Source organism: Pezoporus occidentalis, unplaced genomic scaffold, assembly GCF_034315485.1.
Source record: "Pezoporus occidentalis ecotype Australia unplaced genomic scaffold, CSIRO_AGI_Poc_V1 ctg3, whole genome shotgun sequence".
NCBI classification, from domain to species: Eukaryota; Metazoa; Chordata; class Aves; order Psittaciformes; family Psittacidae; genus Pezoporus; species Pezoporus occidentalis.
In genome coordinates, this window is record NW_026914940.1 from 19,103,438 (window position 1) to 19,120,965 (window position 17,528).

Sequence of the window (17,528 nt, forward strand, 5' to 3'; positions counted from 1 at the left end):
CTGGTTCTGGTCCTTTTTAACTCTAGTGAATCCTACTTATGTTAGATAAACAGAATCAAAGTGTGCTTCCTGTATTTGTTTCTGTTCCTCAAGTGGTTCACATGCTATTTCTGTCACCACTGCACTCAAAATCTCTTGCACTTCATACAGGCCTGCCATCCAGGCAAGAGCTTATTTTTAAAGAGGATAACAAGACAGGATTTCTGTTGCAAGAAATCCTCTTTAGTCTTTGATTGTTCTACCTAATTTGGGCTTCTTTGAGATGTTATTTTGCAAATGCAAGCTAGGAAGTCAAATAATATGCATTTTAAAGAGTTCTCATTTAACCTGGATTTTAAACTACATATCCATAATTTGTTTTTATTCCCTGAGTCTCTCTCAAGAAAAAAAGGAAAAACAAAAAAAGTTCCTTATCACAGAATTTCTGTTTCATTACACTTTATTTCACCCCAAAAGCCTGTTAAGTATTTCAGCATACCTGATGGTTTGAGAACAGTTATGAACTTTCCCTTAATCCTACTTTTTCTATTAATATTTAAATATGACTTTCACCAAACATGCCCTGGGACACAGCACCTTTAAAGGAATTCATGCTGAAGAGAACAGCTGGATTGACACACATGCCATCTGGTGAGCACTTATTTCTGTAAACAGAAGTGCCTAAGGACCATAAGTAACACAATTTCTCAAGAAGAGGATATAAATATACCTTTGCATGATTCCACTTTGCAAGTCCTCAAATCCATAGATATCAGAGGGCAGCCTTCAAAACCAAGTAGTATTTCAGGGAAAAGCCCCTTTATCATTTTCCTCAATCATTTCTTTGCACTGATTATTAGGACACATCTTAGAAAATCCCTGTACAGTAAGAAATATATGAGCTCAGCTGATACTTTGTCTACAGTTCTACAGTTTTTGCTGATTCATGTCTAGCTAGAGGTGAAACAGAGCTGCAAGACATAGATATCACTGCCTCCTTATCCCTCCATAGGCAAGTTAAACTGCTTAGAAAACATTACTTTTCCCTAAAATGTGTTTCCTCAGCAGCTTTACCCATGTTATATCAAAGCTAGGCTTGAAAAAGACTGCAGGGAGATCCTGAGCAAAGTGCTCTCAGGGAATAGGAAAACTGAATTCTCAAGGCAAAGGTTTAGGATAAGATGCTCTTTTAGAAAAAAAAAATAAAAGAAGTTTTGACTATGCAGAATTTAACTTGATTTGATCATAGAATCATAGAATAGTTAGGGTTGGAAAGGACCTTCAGATCATCTAGTTCCAAACCCCCTGCCATGGGCAGGGACACCTCACACTAAACCATGTCACACAAGGCTCTGTCCAACCTGGCCTTGAACCCATTCCAGTGCCTCACCACCCTTACAGTAAAGAACTTCCTCCTTATATCTAATCTAAACTTCCCCTGTTTAAGTCTGAACCTGTTGCCCCTTGTCCTATCGCTACAGTCCCTAATGAAGAGTCCCTCCCCAGCATCCTTATAGGCCCCCTTCAGATACTGAAAGGCTGCTATGAGGTCTCCAAGCAGCCTTCTCTTCTCCAGATTGAAAAGCCTCAACTTTCTCAGCCTGTCTTCATACATAATTTTGTCTAAAATTTTGTTTTCTACTGGAAGAATAAGTTTGCTGCAATCATTTAACTATTCTACTTTTTGTATTGCAAAACTGAAGACTTTTTGGGTACTGTTCAGAAGTAAGGGTTAAATTTTCAGAACTGATTTTTTTTTTTTTCCCTTGTTTCCTGTTATTCATTGATCCCAGACTGTTGGTGAAATCTCTGGTAAAACATTGATTCCCACCTGCAGAAGGAGGATAATATTCTTTCTGATATACCACTAAAGAAAATATTATATTGCCTAATGCTAAATCAATATTAATTCTTGTAAACGAAGACTTTGCTTTCAACAAACATTCAGAAACACCATAGGTTAGAAGGGTCATAGAGGTAATTTTATCTTCTTATGTCAGTAGAAGTGCTGCTGAAGGCATTAAGGCTTTACAGAAGAACGACCTCCCTACAGAGACTCCAAGGTCCTTATCCTACTTTGATCAGCTTGATTGTGCAGAACCAGCTTTTACAGAATAACAGCAGTGTGTTCAATATCCAACCAAATCCTTCGTATATACTACTTGAAATACAGATCCTTGAAGCCACAGCTATATTTACTAAAATTTACTGCAAGAGACTATGTAGTTAAGATACTTTAAAGAAAAATCAAGAAAAATTTCAGAAACCTGATAAGAGATACAGAGCTTTCTTCTTGCATGACAGATGAAAAAAAAAAAAATCCTCAAACCCACAAATCTGTTGTTTTCAAAAAGGTTAATAAACTGGCAAAATTACCACTGATAACTTTGGGGCTGCTACCAAAGGAAATCAATCCATTTGATAGAGAGAAGCACTCCCACAGACCAAACTTAAGGAAATAGCCACACTTCTAAAACCAGCTCACAGGCTGTGTCATAATAATCAGAATTACAAATGATAACAGCAAACTGTGCAAATCCTCCATCTAAGGTATGACCAGCCGAACCATCAACAGCTGCTCTCCTGTGGCCATCCTGGGAGAACCTTCTCCAGCTGCTGCAGTGCAGGACTGCTGGGCATGGCAGGAGGCATATGGGCCCAGTCAGCAAACCTGCCTCGAAGTCCAGTGGGGCTCAGTGGCCTCTGAACCACCCCTGCTGAAGCAGACAAAGGTCCTGCTTCTTCATTTTGAATCCTACACAATTAAGCAGACTCCATGAAGCACTGCACTGGGACTCCAGGTCTATCATTTCTACTTGTGTGTCATGCACTTTTTCATGGTCAACAGCCTAGCAAATTAATCTAGCCAACAGAACCTTTCAGATTTTTACATTTCAGCTATAATCATGATATGTGAATGCAGTATTTGTGTTAACCACAGCATTACATTTAAAATAACCTAAATCTCCAACAGACACTGACACTCAGGATTAAAAAATAAATTAGAAAATCATCGAACCCCAAATAATTTAAAAAAGAGCTTGAATTAAATTAAAAAGAAAAATGAAAGCAACAGAAATCCTTTCTGAGAGTTTGACTATCATTTACTTAAGAAGAAATAATAGAACTCACACAATTCCAGATCTGCATTCAGAGTCACTAAATTACTTTAACCCATCAGCAAAATAGAGTTGATGAAAACAGAAAGATGTTTTCTGCATGACCATGTGTATAGAGCTCAAATATAAAATTCTGAATTTATTTTATCTAGCTACATTTTAAGTCTTATAATTAAACTTTAAATCCTGTATTTTTAAGAACTGGAACAGTAACATCAGCAATTTATTCCACAGACTTTTTATATTTAAAGTACAATAAAATACTTGATTAAAATATAAACGCTACCAGCACTAAGGGCTAGAGAGATTCTCTCTGCCATTGGGTAGAAGAATTCCTTACATATCACACATAAGCATGGCTGTTAACCATGTAACCAGAACACTCACTGGCTGTTGAGAGTGACAGGACCTGTCAGACCAGAGCAGACGGCTGCTTTAGCTATGTAGTTTGCTGTCCAAAAAGGCAATTATTGACTAGTCCATAGGAAAGCACAAAAGCCATGGAACAGGCTATAACTAAATCATTTCCTCAAATCGAAATTCTTTGTTAGCCTGATTGGTGTTTGGTTCATTTACTGAAGCAAAGAGCTTATTGGTGTGGAGGTGGGAAGGGGAAAATGATGGGATCCCATTAAAGTGCACACAGCAATTCCCATTTATAAGCCTGTTGAATTCTACGGGTTTGGCCCTTAGTTTTACAGTATTTAAAAAAATGGATCTCCAATTTCTGCACTGTTTTGGGGAATATGGCTATCTAACCTAACCTCCACTTTTTATTCAACATTTTGAATATTGTTAATTACATTCTTAACAACAGAATGTTGTAAGAAACAATTCTAGGATCAAAGAGGTATATTCATAATTATTATAAATGATAAAATTATTACTGGGCATATCATGATCTTTCCAGAACTCCTGAACTCTAAGTTTAAATTTTCAAAACCAATTGCCAGTTTGAAACCTATATAAACATACTATAGCTTATATACAGTAAGAATATCAAAGGTCTTGCCATCCTATTAGCTTGGATGTTTGTTTAACTCTCCCTCTTCAAGGGCTGTCAAGAAGAAAGTTACAAGTGTTTCTGCTAGCAGTATCTTTTCTGGTCTGTGTCCTATTCTGTTTTAAGAAGGAGACAAGAGCATTCTCAAAACATCATTAAATCAAGTTTCAATCAGCAACACAGGTTGAAGGATACCACATGCAGCAGTACCAATGACACTACTTACTGCAGGTTTCAGAGGAAAAAAGCAGTTTTTGCACACTTTTGCACATTGTGACAAGACAAGAGTAAAGGAGATCTGCTTCTGATGTATTCAAACTCAACCTCTTCCACTTTGAGTATTACAGACAGCTCTTACTGTCGCACATTCTCTCACACAGCTAACCCTTAAGGTGCTACTTGATTCATTGCTGAATCTAAGTGTCTCAGTCTGAAGAAGTGCAGCTTTTCAGTGTCTGAATGCTCCAAGAGTATTCCAGCTGCATCTATGCACAGCTTAATTTACCTTGGTCTTGCTAACAGATCAGAAGATCTCAGAACAGTGTGCTAGCATTCCTAATACTATTAATCTCCTACACCAAACACAGAGAATTATGCTCATATGCAAAACTTGAATTTTGTTTATTGATTACCAGGAACTGCAGCATTACATACATCTGATGATGTACAAAGTCTCAGTCTTATCATCATATGAATATGAATCAATAAAAGTGGAGTTGGAAAGTCCTCTTTGGTGTTCTGCATTGCTCTCTATTTGGTGTACTCTTTTCTACATTTGGCTACATATAATCTTGTCACCAGTTCCACAAAATTTTCACGTTTCCTCTGGTCTTCTACCTCTTTTACCCCAACTTTGTTCCTTGCTGCTTTAATATACTGTATTCCTAATTATACATTACTGGCTATTACTAATTGCTATGTTATATAACTGGATTTTTCTGCCTTTTTTGTAGGTCATTTTTTTCTCCTAGTAAAACAAATAAAATGAGCCTCCTGATACTTTGAGGTTTCAATGTGTGTCATCTAGTTCCAGTCTCTATTTTACCTTTGTTCTCAAAGAAAGCAACCATTTTTCACTCCTACATAAATCCAGCCCTCTTTAGTTTGGCACTGAATACTTTTAATTACTCATACCCTTTTGCAGTGGCTAATACGGCCTAACTTGATGGAATTCTCTCTCGATTCTACATTTATTTCACATTGACTGCAAACACTTCTAGATTTCCACATACAAGAAATATCTTCTCTCATTTTTCTCAGTAGCAACAAAGCTTTTCAAATCTCCCTAGTCAATCCACTGGGTACATTCCAGCCATGGGAACAAGGAGAGAGGAATAGCATGATTCCTTGCACCCTCTGTCGTATATCTTATTTAGTACATATCTGCTAGTACTCAATATTCAGAAACAGTTGTTCCAATACCAGAAATACTTTTACTTAATCCTGAATGCCCATACTGATTTTCCTCTCATGTGTCCTTAGTTGTTAATACGTTTATATGAAAATCAAGTATGTTGCTTGCTTTCCTTATGTCTGTGCTGAAATCATACTTAAGTAACATCGACATTCAAGGAAATAACTCTTTTATGCGATATATTACCTGTCAAACTCATGTATACAAAATATAATGCAGAATACTTAGTTTCAAAAACGTAATGAGGCATGTATATAAATAATAAAAATGCAGCTGCAATTTTACCAATCATGAGGAAAAAAGAGAAAATCAATTTCATATTTCAGCAGCTTCTAAGAATATATGTCTAGAAGTAAACTTTTCCCACAAGTTTCTTAGCGTCTGACTATGCACCAAGAAATGAATGCACCTTCCTCTAAAGCCTCTAGTACTGACTTCTAAAGGTAGAGCAAAACTAGAGGTATAACACAGGATGTCTATTTTAATATTTTAACATTTAATGTTAGCTCCTACTTTTATCACTTTTGCTTTCTCAGAAATGAAGGATATTTTTTCTTAGCTTAAAACATATGGTTGCTGTAGACCTCCATTTAAAGAAAGAGAACAGAAAGGTAAAAGCAAATTCCATGTGCTAGCTTTCCTGAATGTCACTTAATGCTTACTTAATGGAATTTTTCTCAGGGATGGCACACTTGACTGTCAGCTTGTGCCAGTTAACAGATTTAAAAAATAATAGTCACTGCAATACTATACAGAACGTTAAGTTTTTAGTAAGCATTTGACATGTGTGTTTCAGGTCATGGTCCCAGAAAAATTTCTGTAGAAACCAGGTAGACAAACTGTACTTACTAATTTTCTGTCTCTTGATAATATAAGCACTTAATTAAGGGGACTTGAAGAAGTGGTAGTAAAAAAGTGAAGATGGGAACTCTCATATGGCTTTAAAAATGACATAGTTTTAAGCATGCATTTGAAATTAATACCTATATATATGTGTCTAATTCCACAAGTTCATTGATAGAGTAAATAGCTCATTTTCAAATACTGAAACTACGCTATGGCAGAAGAGTAAATTCACTGTTTATTTCTGGAGACAATTTGTTTGATGTGTGCAATAAATAAATCACCATATTCATAAAATAATTCCATTTATAATTTTCCTCTTCAATACATTTCAATAATACTGAAGGTAAAATTTTAATTAAAAATATAAAAGAGGTAGAGTGAGGCCCAATAATATGTTGTAGGTGAAATGGAAAAACAAGGGTAGGAAATGCTTCCTTACCCAGCTCATTCACATGAGAGCCCATTTATTCTCTTTACTCCATACGAGTCCTACTTCTGACTCAAATTTCAGTCAAGCATTGAGGGAGCAGGAAAATTAGCAGAATAAGTCTGGTTACATATACAATACATAGTTATACTTCTGTGGTACATGCAATCATAACACTTAGGAGAAGGTCTGCTCACATTATCATGCTCCTCTAAAGGGCAACACCTTTCAAAGCCAACAATATAGACACAAATAGTTTTGCCATTTGTCAACATAAAGAAGCATCTAAACATGACAATATACGAAGTTCCTTCTACATGTTAATAAAAATTCCTATGCTTTCTGCAGTAAAAACTCCATTTTTAAAATAACCAAAAAATCATGCAGCACATCTACAGAATTTTTAAGTATTTTAAGCCATTTTCACAGTTTTCTTTTTGTTTTGTCAATTCTATTTTTATTAATAAGATTTTTCCATTTTGTCGCAGGCTTTGCTAAAGTTCTTTCTCTATTTTCCCACATTGAAACACATACTGGAAAGTAATTATATCAGATGTATTATTCTACATCATCTGCAAAACTAATAATACTTAATAAATTTTATTATTTGTCTTCAAATATTAAATGGCTCATTTTACAGTAACTTTGCCAATCCTTGGAACAAAGAACTACATCCTGGAAATAAAAATCTAAACCAGATGTCTTCCTCAGCCAGCTTTTATAGGTCAGAAATCTCGTGTTTTCCACTTACAATCTGACCTCAATTAATGAAGCCTTTTAGAGGACACTAGATTATTTTTGTATAATAGGAGTTTAAATTGAAAATGTCTTGATTTTTTTTTAATTAAAACACTCTATATGACATGACCCAGTTCCATATAGCAGGAAATTTTGGATTTTTTAGGCTATACTACTATGTAACAATTCGAATTTTTGTCAAACTGCTTTTGGAAGCTTTTGTTGATGTGTAAAATAACTTTGCAAGAGCTAAACTGCCACTATTAACCTAAGTAACACTACATCTTCCGGCTTTCAACAGCTCAAGATAACCCTATGTTCAACTATATGAAAGCCATGAGCATGTTTCTATAGCTCTCATTCCATCTGTCACTCAATAAACATCAGTCACTCAATAAACCTCTTTTTTCCTTCTCTTTTGAGTTTTTAAATCACAGCCCTATTGTTCATTTTAATGGATAATTACAGTACCGCTTATTTGCTTTAGCTTATTCTTCTTAAATTGTAATAATTATGTTAATGGATTTCTGCACATTTCCAATAATTTTATTATAGACACACAAGAAATGTAGGGAAGAAACAACCTCCCCTTCATCTATTGCTTTTTAACAGGGCACTGGATATTGCAGTTTAGTGTATTTTGTTTCTTTTCAAAACAAAACTCCCTTGCCTTAGAGTGATAATCTTGTTCCAGCCTGGAATCTGATCCTGCTACCTGTTTGTACTTGCTCATTTTCATTTGGCGATTCCTGTCTTCTACATCCATTGCACCTGTTAAGTAAAAGAAAAAAATAAAATAAAATAAATACACAAGCAGTTCTCAATTCCAAGTTTCAAGTTATACTCATGGAAGTTTTAACAGAAAGAAATGAAATCTGATTTACTTAAATAACAGTATATAATTTGTTTCTGAAGGATAATTTTGCAGGAAACCAGAAAGTTGTAGGAGGATGAAAATAGTAGTTAAGTAAGTAAGTGTTGCATTATCTACACAATTCAAGTGAAACCAACTTTGTGGAAGAAATGAATGTAAATGGAACACATTATTTTCATAAATAGAATTTTAGTATTTCAAAAGTATTCAAGAGAAACTGGGTTTTCAATTAAAAAAATAAATAAATAAAAAGGAATATAAAGGCAGCCTGCTTATTTTGAGTGTACTTTGAGTGGAGATCCTGGTTCTACATTTGTTGTAATGTGATATACCAAATTACTAATCAGGTAATGACCACAGGTTAGCAGACCTTACATTTACTATTTCAGCATATTCCTAGTATGCTCAAATTTTAAAGATGTGTAAAGGAATGTTAAAGAGCCACCCAGTGGCGTCACTGTACAACATTTCAATGACGCACAGCTTCAAGAACGATTTCAGGATTCACTCTTCTTGAACCAAAAACATAATCAGTGTCTCGTAGGGATGGGCTCTCACTACATGGCTTAGGCACCAGCTGTTTTTAACCAACTGCTACTGTAACACCACAATTAACTAGGTAAAATAATAACAAAGTAAGTGCCAAAGTTGAAGCGGAAGAGTGAGAAACAGGAAGATAGAAGGAGGACAACGGTCCAGAATTTAAATAAAAGTATATTTTCAAACAAAATATAGTTATCTATTATACACACAGGCTTGATTCTCTTCCACTTTAACATGGTATAAATCAAGAGTTATTAATTATAAAGTGAATGCTAAAAAGTATTCATTTTGACTCATATTTGTCTTAAACTTTCCATAATTTTAACACAAAAGTTGTCTGGGATTAAAATTTCAGAATCCCACTACTCATAAACGTACATTATATGTATTGAACAATTTGGACTTTATTTATGGAACTGAGATTGAAATATTAGATTCCAGTTTACTACATAAATCTGATTTTAACTCTAAACCTCAGTTCTAATTTGTAATCTAATATTAAAGTAGGGCTTTGCACAGCGCCTCTGAGCTTTGTATTTTCTTTCTTAACAGCAGTAATAGTAGTAGTATATATTATGAGACCTGCCAGCTAAATCTTGTGGCACTTCATAGGAAACCTGGAAGGAAGGGGTGAAAGGAAGAGTGAATGCAATAAGGCTAAAGTGTACTTTTATCTATAAACCCTCTGGCTTCTGATTTTTATATTTAAACTCTCCATCCTTACTCCCTACAAACAACATGAATGAAAAGACTTCATCAAAACTTTCAAAAGAAACAAAAATCAAGAAATAAGAATGAAAAAGAATAAATGGCATTTTATAGAGAAAAGCAAAATGGAAAAAAAGACAGCAGTAGATGAAAATTCCTAAAATAAAAACCAGCTAGTTTTTCCTATCAGAATTTTCCTCAGCCATTATAGGCCTCAAAGCAGTATTTCCCAGATTACCATTAAGATGCAGTGTGGCTTTTTTTTTTTAAGGATTGAGTTTTAAAAGCTCTAAAGATTTTTTTTTTTTCCCTCTGGAAAGTAAAGACTTTAAATTGGAAAAATACATTTTTTTCTTTTTTCTTTATTTTTTTTTCCAGTGGCAGAAGTAATATATAAGTGTTTTTTAAGTAAAATACTGTAACTTTTGTTCAAAGAAAGAAACTGTATTTTGCTGAAATCATAACATTCTGCAAATCTACTTGTCATTTTTCAGTAGCATAACAAAAGAGATACTTTTCACTAAAAGGGAGATTTTGACAAGTTTTCTTATGAACTTTTCTTATGAAATCATCACATATGCTTTTTTATCCCCATTCTGTCAAATTTCAGAAAATTAAAAGAAGTGATAAAATAAGACCTCTTGAGCATAAATTAGGAATTTCACAATTACTTGTGAAAGTACTCATTCTTATGTATGATCAGTTGGCAAAGTGAAGGTTAGGTTTCCACAAATCCAACTGCCTATGACTGGCAAAACCAAGCACTCTGAAATATGCCACTGAAAATGTGGGTATAACATGTAAGCCCTTGGTGTGAGTCCTCTGTAGCAAAATAAGATTGGTGGCTCATTTTAGTCTGAAGAGAAAAACAAGACAGCAAAATTTAGAAAAAAAATAATTATTCAACTCCTATCAAATTATTTAAAGATCTAACTTGCTATGTATTTTTGAAACTGCCTTCAACAAGTGAGTGAATTCAGTTATATGCAAAAATGGGGCAGTGCAAAGTTTATTATGCAGAAGACCAGCTTTGGTTCTACTATGCATGGAACTGACATGCAGAAAGAGCGTGCAGGGTTACTGGCTGCCACAGGCTAATCTTGGTGTAACAAGCCAGATGCAGCCATGATCTGGATGGGAATAAGAAAAGAAAGGGAATAAGTGCCGTGTGTCACGGCACTTCCCGTTCACATGGTCCAGCATGCATGCATATAGCACTAAGCGGTGGAAATGTAGGGCTATCAACATCCCCACTTCTGCTGTCAAATCTATACTTAACTGAAACCTATATGTGGGAGCTTAGCATGAGCAGAAGGTACTTCCAGACATTCCAGTAGCCGTTAGGTGCACTAGGAAGCTTCACCTCCTAACATGATTTTGATAACCAAGGCTAAACATCAGTCCTGTATTAAGGACTTTAATCAGGAGGTGCTTATGGAGTGTGTGTTGGCAAATTGGAACTAACTTGAATCTAGCTAATAGTGCTGACACTGTAGGAGCATAAGCTTTTGTACTGGTAGCTCAAGGTTGTCTCAGCCCAGAGCACAGCTCAACACATTTTCAGGACTATAGAGACACTAGGAAAAAAAAAGCTGCTTATGATATACTTCCATGTAGTGCCACAATGTACTAAAGTGTATGCAACTGAATTTTGGCCAGGCAAAAGTGAGTTATTCAAACTTCAGCCATAGGAACACAAAAAATTAAGAAAGACTGATGTGAGAACAAAATCTGGTGTTGCTCACCAAACACAACTGGGATCATTGCACTGTAGGCAACATCTTGGGAGTTTTGCTTATTTTGAACAACTCTCTAACATTAAAAGCCCCGTGGCCAGAAGGTTAGCTCAGTGGGGTTTTCATTAGCACAGAGAAATTGTATCCTGACAAATAACTAGCTGCTCTTTCAATATGAGCCATTCACCATATTTTCAGAGGAGAGTGTGCTGAAGGAAAGAAGCACAACTACAGTCCACACATGTGAGAGGAAGGTTCCAAAGCACTGTGCACAGCAACCCTGTAACCTGTCCTCAGATCCACAAGGATGGCAGTGAGGGACTGATTTCTGCCAGAGCTTAGCACTAGTGACTAAAGTAGGTTGAGCCTTAGGCCACATGAATTGGACTTTAACCTCTGGTTTTGTCTATGGAAATGTAACCACTTGATAAAAAAGTGTAAGCAAAACTTTAACTACAGGACATTCTGTAAGAAAAGATAAGAAAATGTCTCAAGACAGACAAAAAGGGAGCCTGGAAGCTGTGGGAGCATATCAGAAGACAAGACCCCAGATGCAACAAACTACATGTTTCTTGCTAAAAATTTTAAGTTACTTTCATTCTTTCTTTCTTTGCCTTCTCCAGTGGGAATTATTGAACCATTCTAGCTTTTACAGATGCTGGCAATGGTACTGTATTTGGAGAAGGAGTTTGCTGTACAATAGGGCTTCTGGGACACAGAGAGTAAAAGGAAAATCTGGGGTTTGGAAATAGAGTGGAGTAAATTAAATATTTGTGCAAGATTTAGTTTTGGATAGGCATGGACAAAAGGGATACAAAATTTGGGAAGCACAGCAGCTCAGGCACGGGAAAAAACGAGTGATGAGTGGACTATAGAAACACAGAGATTTTGGAAGTCAGAAATCTGTAATAGAGAATAAAAAGGCAGAGTGCAGGTGAGAGCATGCTGCCTGGAGTGGGGAGGACAGAACAGCAGTCTTAAGCTGCACAAGAGCCTTCTTTAGTTGCTTCTGGTCTCTTCCCATTTCTCACCCTAAGTTGACTCCCTTGATAAAACAAAGGAAATGCATTTGGGAAAGCCATTTCTCAGTTCCCATTTCCTATTGTCTCTTTTGAAATCCACCAAATACATCAAAATTGTGATCCACTCTACAGTACAGATGTGCTTAAACGTAATAGATCAAAGAACTTAAGGGCAAAAACATAAAAATATTTTTAATGTTACCCTACCTGTATCCCCATTCTCTGGATCTGCTTTCTTTTCTTCTATAAACAAATGAAAGCAATACATAAAACAAAAAAAAGAGGGAGAGAGAAAATGCAGAAATAATAATAAAAGTAATATAAATCATGAACTAAAAAGGAAAAATGAATAAAACCCACCAAATTAATTTAATTTGATGAGTTTAGTCAAACAACCAAGTATGGTGCTCCACATTCAGAGGCATATTCACTGCATGCTAGTGTTTACATTTGTGCACTCTTAGTGAAGACTTACTGGAGGGAACCCATGGGTATTTTGAGCACTTCCAGAATCATTAATACACTCAAACACAAAAGAGAGCAAAGCAGGTGTCAGACATAGTTATGTTACAGCTTCCTTGAACAGGATGACACAAAAATAAAAGTAAAAAAACTCACTTGTGCTGTATATTTTATGCAGTGCACACACAAATTGCAGTCTAATGGTTCAAGCATAAAAATTGAATGTCTTAGAATGGTTTTCAGAAATTACTTTAAATCTTCATCGGTTTAATCAGTTCTCATAGCTTCTACAGGTCAAAAGGTTTAATGGTGATATTACTGTATCTTAAGAGTTAAAAAAAGATGAAGAACAAAAGACACTAAGAGCAATACTCAGATCCCTGCTTATGTACAAAAATCCAGCTGACTGATGCCAACAAATATTCTGAATGCATATCAAAGGTTGCAAATGGCTCAGGGCATTCCTCTGTCACAAAGAAATGAAAATACACTGGATCCCTATCAAATAGTTTGGCAGCCCATAAATACTGCACTCTGAAATCCAAGGTTGGTAATTAATGTGAAAGAATTTTAAGTCAAATGAAATTTACTTTAATTAGAAATACATTATCTTTTAAATAGACTGTTTCTTTTTCTTACTGTAAGTCAAAATTAAATTAAATTAAATTAAATCAAAATGATCCCATGACTATGGAGCAACTACCCCCAAGCTACAAACCAAAAATAGCATGCATTATTAGAATGAAATATTTTTCCAGATTTATTGGTTGTTGAGGGTTGTTCTGAAATTATAATCTCCTTTATAGTACACAGAGCTGTTATATTTTAAGGAAATACCATTTTGTAGATGGCTATCAAAGCAGAAGATGAAGTCATACTTAAGAGAAATCATACCGGGGCAAGGCAGAGGTGTAAAAAAGAAAGGCATGCTTCTGCAGAGAGCATAAATAACGTGCCAACTTTGATAGGATCTGGCACCCCATCCTGTGTGGAATCAGGTTCTTCTGATGGCAATTCTTAGTGGAATTGTTACGCAAATTAATGGGAAACAGATAAGGCAAGCCATAAGCCCATCAGTGGATACCAAGTGGGCTCCTGAAACCTCTACCATTCCCCAACCTTTTTTGCCACATACTGTACAGAGTGTATAAATAAAGCCTTTTGTATTCTTTTGCTTTGGCCTTTCAGTAGCCTGGCCTATGTTGTCTATGTGGGTTGTGGATATTTTTAGGAAAGTAGCAGAAAAAGAGAGATAATTGTGTTTCCTTTTCAAGCACTCAATTGTTACTTTTTAAAATTGCTGTCACCGGTATAAAAGCTACAAATACAAAATGTCTTCTACTACATCACTACTTTACAAAGCAGAAAGCAATTTGATAGCAATACCACTGATTCAACATAAAGCAAAATAGATGAAAGGGAAGTAAGAGTCATTAAAATACTTTGAGTTTGAACTCAGACAGAATGATGATATTTTTAAGTTGTTTCATTTGAATGGGGAAAAGAAATCTTTACTGTGCCTGAAATGTCATCTTAATAAATAAACCTAATACTATATAGGATAATGCATTTTTAAAATGCCTAGAAGTCCATTCATCCATATGTTTGAATGTCTTTCAACCATGAGTCTTTAAATAGAGACCCTGTCAAAATAAGGAAAACTTGAAACCTGTCAGACTTTCACTTGTTCTAGCTCCATATTTAAAAAGTATATAGAAAAATATTTCCAAATTGACTTACAGAAAAGAATACAATAGGATGAGGAAGCATAAAATTCTATTAGATTCTTCAATTTTTAAAGTGTAATTGAAGTGATGTGAAATTTATTACAAATCTCTACAATAAATAAGTCCTCTAGATTTTTACAAGAATGGTCAGCACAGTGGATCTTACTCTCCAAACTAAGCTTTCAATTGTATCACGAAGAGCTGTCTGAAGACATACTCAAAAGAACAGAAGATTAAACTGAGAAAGATCTCACTTGGGTGAGAAGAGCAGAACTGAACAATAATGGTATTTCCAACTGACCAAATAAAACAATGCTAAATTCTCAACAGCAAAGATCTTCACAGCAGCTATTGGCCACAGCAGCTATTGGCTGAAAAAAATTCACAGCAGGTTCAGTAGTAATTAATGCTTTCGGATCCCCAGTTATTAGGTGGTCAAATCAAAAAGCTATAAAGAGCTTAATGTCTTCAAAATGCTAAAATCCAATAAATCACTATGAGATTATTTCAAAATGTCTCAAACTGAATAATATAAAATGGCAGTCACAAGTTATTCCTAAAAATGTTTGTCTATTTCTCTTTACATGATTTCTTCTCCTGGAAGGCATGCTAAGGCACATGAAATCAACAAGGTGCCTGGTGACAGCCAGCATGGCTTCACTAAGGGGAAATCCTGCCTGACCAATCTGGTGGCCTTCTATGATGGGGCTACAGAACTGATGGACAGGGGTAGAGCAGTTGATGTCATCTACCTGGACTTGTGTAAAGTGTTCGACACTGTCCCACGCGACATCCTTGTCTCTAAATTGGAGCGACATCAATTTGATGGATGGACCACTCGGTGGATAAAGAACTGGCTCGATGGCCTCACACAAAGAGTTGTGGTCAATGGCTCAATGTCCAGCTGGAGACCAGTAACGAGTGGTGTCCCTCAGGGATCCGTGTTGGGACCGGTCTTCGTTAACATCTTTGTCACTGACATGGACAGTGGGATTGAGCGCGCCCTCAGCAAGTTTGCCGATGACACCAAGCTGTGTGGTTTGGTTGATACCCTGGAGGGAAGGAATGCCATCCAGAGGGACCTTGACACACTTGTGAGGTGGGCTGATGCCAACCTCATGAAGTTTGCTACCATGCCACGTGCAAGGTCCTACACCTGGGTCAGAGCAATCCCAGGCACAGCTACAGGTTGGGCAGGGAAGAGATTCAGAGAAGCCCTGTGGAGAATGACTTGGGGGTGTTGGTTGATAATAAAATGAACATGAACCGGCTTCAGTGTGAGCTCACAGCCCACAAAGCCAACCGTATCCAGGGCTGCATCAAAAGGAGCGTGACCAGCAGGGCAAAGGAGGTGATCCTGCCTCTCTACTCTGCTCTCGTGACACCTCACTTGGAGTATTGTGTGCAGTTCTGGTGTCCTCAACATAAAAAGGACATGGAACTGTTGGAACAAGTCCAAAGAAGGGCCACGAGGATGATCAGGGGACTGGAGCACCTCCTGTATGAAGACGGGCTGAGGAAGTTGGGGCTGTTGAGCCTGGAGAAGAGAAGGCAGCATGCAGCCCTCATAGCAGCCTTCCAGTATCTGAAGGGGGCCTATAGGGATGCTGGAGAGGGACTCTTCGTTAGAGACTGTAGTGAAAGGACAAGGGGTAACAGGTTAAAACTTAAACAGGGGAAGTGTAGGTTGGATATAAGAAGGAAATTCTTTCCTGTTAAGGTGGTGAGGCAGTGGAATGGGTTACCCAGGGAGGTTGTGAATGCTCCATCCCTGGCAGTGTTCAAGACCAGGTTGGACGAGGCCTTGGGTGATATGGTTTAGTGTAAGGTGTCCCTGCCCATGGCAGGGGGGTTGGAACTAGATGATCTTAAGGTCATTTCCAACCCTAACAATTCTATGATTCTATGATTCAACATCATCACATTACTTAGGAATTTTCTACATCACTTGAACTAACTTTGGCTTACGAAGTGAAAAGCATATACTGTAGCCTCTGGTTTAATAATGTCAATTTAAGAAGTAAAGTTTTTCCAGAAATAAACAATTGGGAGGAAAAAAAAATGATGCTTCGATCAGTGAGACATTTCTGTACATTACAAAAAATAGCTGCATGTTTCCAGCTTACTCAGAATACAGATTTGTTGAAGTATAATGAAGAAATATAGAGATGAGCTATAGGGAAAGAGAAATTGAAATGCTGAAAGATCCTCTCTCAAAGCCTTCTTCCACCATCACAGTTGACATTGCTGTTATAATGACCATTGACATGTAAAATGGTAGACACGGCCATGTTTCCATGGTCTTGTAATGATCCAGTCTTTCTAACAGGTATTAATATATTGAATAGGTATCTCACAATCTAACATGCATCTGGAAGATAAAGTGAACAAAAAAAGAATTCTAATCTAGAGGCTCATACTAGAGCAGACTTAACAATAACCAAAACTGATCTAAAATGGCCTTGACCAGCTATATTTCCTTGGAAATGCCTTAACTCAATGAGCTCTGCTGTTCTGTTGGGAACCTGGAGGTTTCCACAGCCAAAGCACCCCAGCAGGCTTCACCCACCACACTGAAGGAAGTCCCATGGAGCAGGAACCCCAAGTACCTGGAAGCAGAACATGACAATCTCCAAATATATCCAAACAGAATAATATTTCCACAGAAGAATCAGGATAGCAGAGTTCTCCCTAGACACGGGATACTGATGGGGAACTGTTGAAGTTAACAAAAAATTACTGCCTTCCTTGGGAGAAGAAGAGGGAGACTCAAGGTTACAACTGGGAGTTAGGTACTGGGCTTAATAGCCTTCCTCCCAGGGTCTGAAAATCAGCAATGTAACTAGCAATTAAATGAAATAAATTGTATTTATAGAGTGGATAAATTAGCTTAACAGCTTCTTGAATATTGAGTCTGATTTTTCGAAGTA

General features: G+C 36.6%; 1 protein-coding gene across 49 annotated transcripts in view; it reads right to left on the reverse strand.

Annotated features, from left to right (window-relative positions):
* RIMS2 (regulating synaptic membrane exocytosis 2) overlaps positions 1-17,528 on the reverse strand; it is a 455,883-nt gene that overhangs the window by 79,423 nt on the left and 358,932 nt on the right. For 27 of the 49 annotated variants that reach the window (XM_062627211.1, XM_062627202.1, XM_062627203.1 and 24 more), the window contains 2 exons: positions 12,617-12,652; positions 8,242-8,297 (listed from right to left, as the gene is read on the reverse strand). The exons of 17 other annotated variants lie outside the window; for them this stretch is intronic. In XM_062627211.1, coding sequence (XP_062483195.1) covers positions 8,242-8,297; positions 12,617-12,652 — 92 coding nt within the window. The remainder of the gene's footprint in view (positions 1-8,241; positions 8,298-12,616; positions 12,653-17,528) is intronic. 5 more of the 49 variants (XM_062627207.1, XM_062627205.1, XM_062627201.1 and 2 more) reach the window with 1 other exon arrangement.